The 2,315-nt window shown below is 38.6% G+C and overlaps 1 gene segment (V, D, J or C); it reads right to left on the bottom strand.

Moving 5' to 3' along the window:
* Positions 1-2,315, bottom strand: part of LOC105820059 — a 70,084-nt gene that overhangs the window by 22,842 nt on the left and 44,927 nt on the right. Inside the window, 1 exon segment of the C gene segment in view lies at positions 590-637. Within this exon segment, the coding sequence occupies positions 590-637 (48 nt within the window).

Here is a 2,315-nt window from a genome sequence, read left to right as displayed (position 1 = left end):
CTGGAGAACATTTGTGGGGCACCTACTAGGTGCTGCACGATGTGCCACGTACTTTGTTCACACTATCTCATTCCATTCTCATACAACCTTGCTGGTTCATGCTGTTATCTCATTTTATGGGTTAAAAAACTGAGGCCAGAGGATAAATGTCCAAGTTAACTGAGCAGTAAGTGGTGGAGCAGGAGCCCCAGGTCTGCCTGACTCCAAAGCCCAGGCTCTTTTACAACAGCTTTGACCAGCAGAGAGGGACATGCGTCCACTCTTTTAAGTCTATCACAAACTTGCCTGTAATAATAAACTTCGCCCCAGGACAAAACACTTCAATGATGTCATCACATACCTTGTACATGAGCATGTTGGAGAGTCCATGTGTACACAAGTCAAATCTTATTGTAATATTTGCACAAGGTTGTCTATTTTCCTTTAGAAGAAGTGTTTGTTTTAAAATCTCTCCTACGATTTCTAGGAGAAACCTAAGATCAAATCCCCATTACATTTCACTTTTTGCTAAACATTCTATTATTCCAATTTGATCATTTCTTGCATTCCCTCTACTACCTTAGAAATATTACATTCTTCTGATACCTACCTGTGACAACAAGTGTTGTTCCACTACCGAAGAGTTTCTCATAATAATTCCACAGTGATTCAATCCATATCAAAAACTTCAGACTAATATAGTTTCCTTGAGTTCTTCAAATCCTAGTGGCAATATGAAGGCCTGGGATTCTGAAGAGACCAGGTTTCTAGTCCTGGTTCACTTTGCTTGTAACAGTTGTTGCTGAGCAAATCAAATAACTTAAAGCTTTTGTTGTTCTATTTATCTAAAAACAATGGTGTGCATGTAAATCAATTCAACATCACTATCAGCCCTAAAGTGAGACCAAAATGAAAGAAGGTATAAAAATCAATTTGATTAACAAAGCTATAGAAATATAAGAGGTTATGATGATGATGATGGAGATCATTATCATTGTGATTATTAGGAATTTGTTTGCTATGATTGGGTTTCAACATGACATTTTAATCTCATAGGCCCAAATCTCTTACTAATAGAAATTTAGCACTTTGGAGTTGCAGTTAGATCCATGGCAATGAAGCAGGAAGAATCATTTCTAGGTCCCTCCATCCGCATTCCGTTTTGCTCTAACATGCCTGGGATTCTCAAAGTCATTGTCTCAGCATGCGTGCCTTTCACACACCCAGACTCTAGTAGGCTACCATTTGTCTTATCTGCTGTGTTAAGACAATTAAAGGAGCATCTGTTAAAGCCTAATGTCCTCAGTGAGAATATGGAAATGCTTCACTTGTGTTGTCCAAAACAAATGGCTCTTTTCCTGATCAACAGCAGAACACATTTATATTCCAAGCCTTCACTAGAAGTCAGCCCAAACTGACTTCTATCCAGCTCATGCCAAAGTCCAGGTTGAAATTCCTGGCTTGGCCCCTCCAGGCAGAATGGCCAGAGATATGGCAGGAGTCCTGGTCCTCAAATCCCTCTTCCTGTTGTCACCTTAGATCACTAAATGTTATCTGCATGACCTTATCTGCTGGGTGTCCCCACCTGTTCATGACATTAAATGCTACAATGCCCATAGCACTCATGCAGCGGTAACATACATTTGTTTAAAAAATATTTCTTCCATTTTCCAAAATGGATGCTGATGGCAATGTCCACTTTTCAGTTTCCTCCTAAAAAAATCAGGCATTGAAGTCTTTTGCTAATTTTATAATGGGGAAAAAAATATCACCTTTGGACCTTTGGCATGCTTCTTAGTTAGTAAAAGTATCTATTCCTGTTATCCTGCTTTGGAGCATAAAATTTTCCCCTGTGCTTCTTGCTGGATAGTCATAGGACTTATTTCTTCTCCTTTCCTTAGAGATTTTGACTCTCTATCTTTATTTAGTGGTTTAACTATACTAGTGTTTTTTTTTTATTTTAAGTCTTCTGAAATAGGCAGCTTAAAGGAACAATAAATAGTTTGTGCATTATAGCATGTTTCTCTTTCAGCCCCAGAGGTTGACTGTTTTGTGACTCCTAGCTCAAGTAAGACACAGGGACGGAGAATACTGTTGCAAATCTGAGCTCTGCGAGAGAGACACAGACATGCCCAATTTAAGCAGACTGAAAGTTCCAGAACATAGAATGAGGCTTTCTTTCCCAAAATGATCCCTCATAATACAGAGATTGCCTTATGTTCCAGTCTTTGTGTAACCTCTCATATTAAAAGATGCTGTTATAACACTTGGCTTTGATCCAAAAATACTACTTGGACAAGATATGAACATGAAATGAACTCAGGTAATGCTAGTTT

Source organism: Propithecus coquereli, unplaced genomic scaffold (assembly GCF_000956105.1).
Source record: "Propithecus coquereli isolate 6110/MARCELLA unplaced genomic scaffold, Pcoq_1.0 Scaffold502, whole genome shotgun sequence".
NCBI classification, from domain to species: Eukaryota; Metazoa; Chordata; class Mammalia; order Primates; family Indriidae; genus Propithecus; species Propithecus coquereli.
This window is presented reverse-complemented; position numbering and strand designations above follow the sequence as displayed.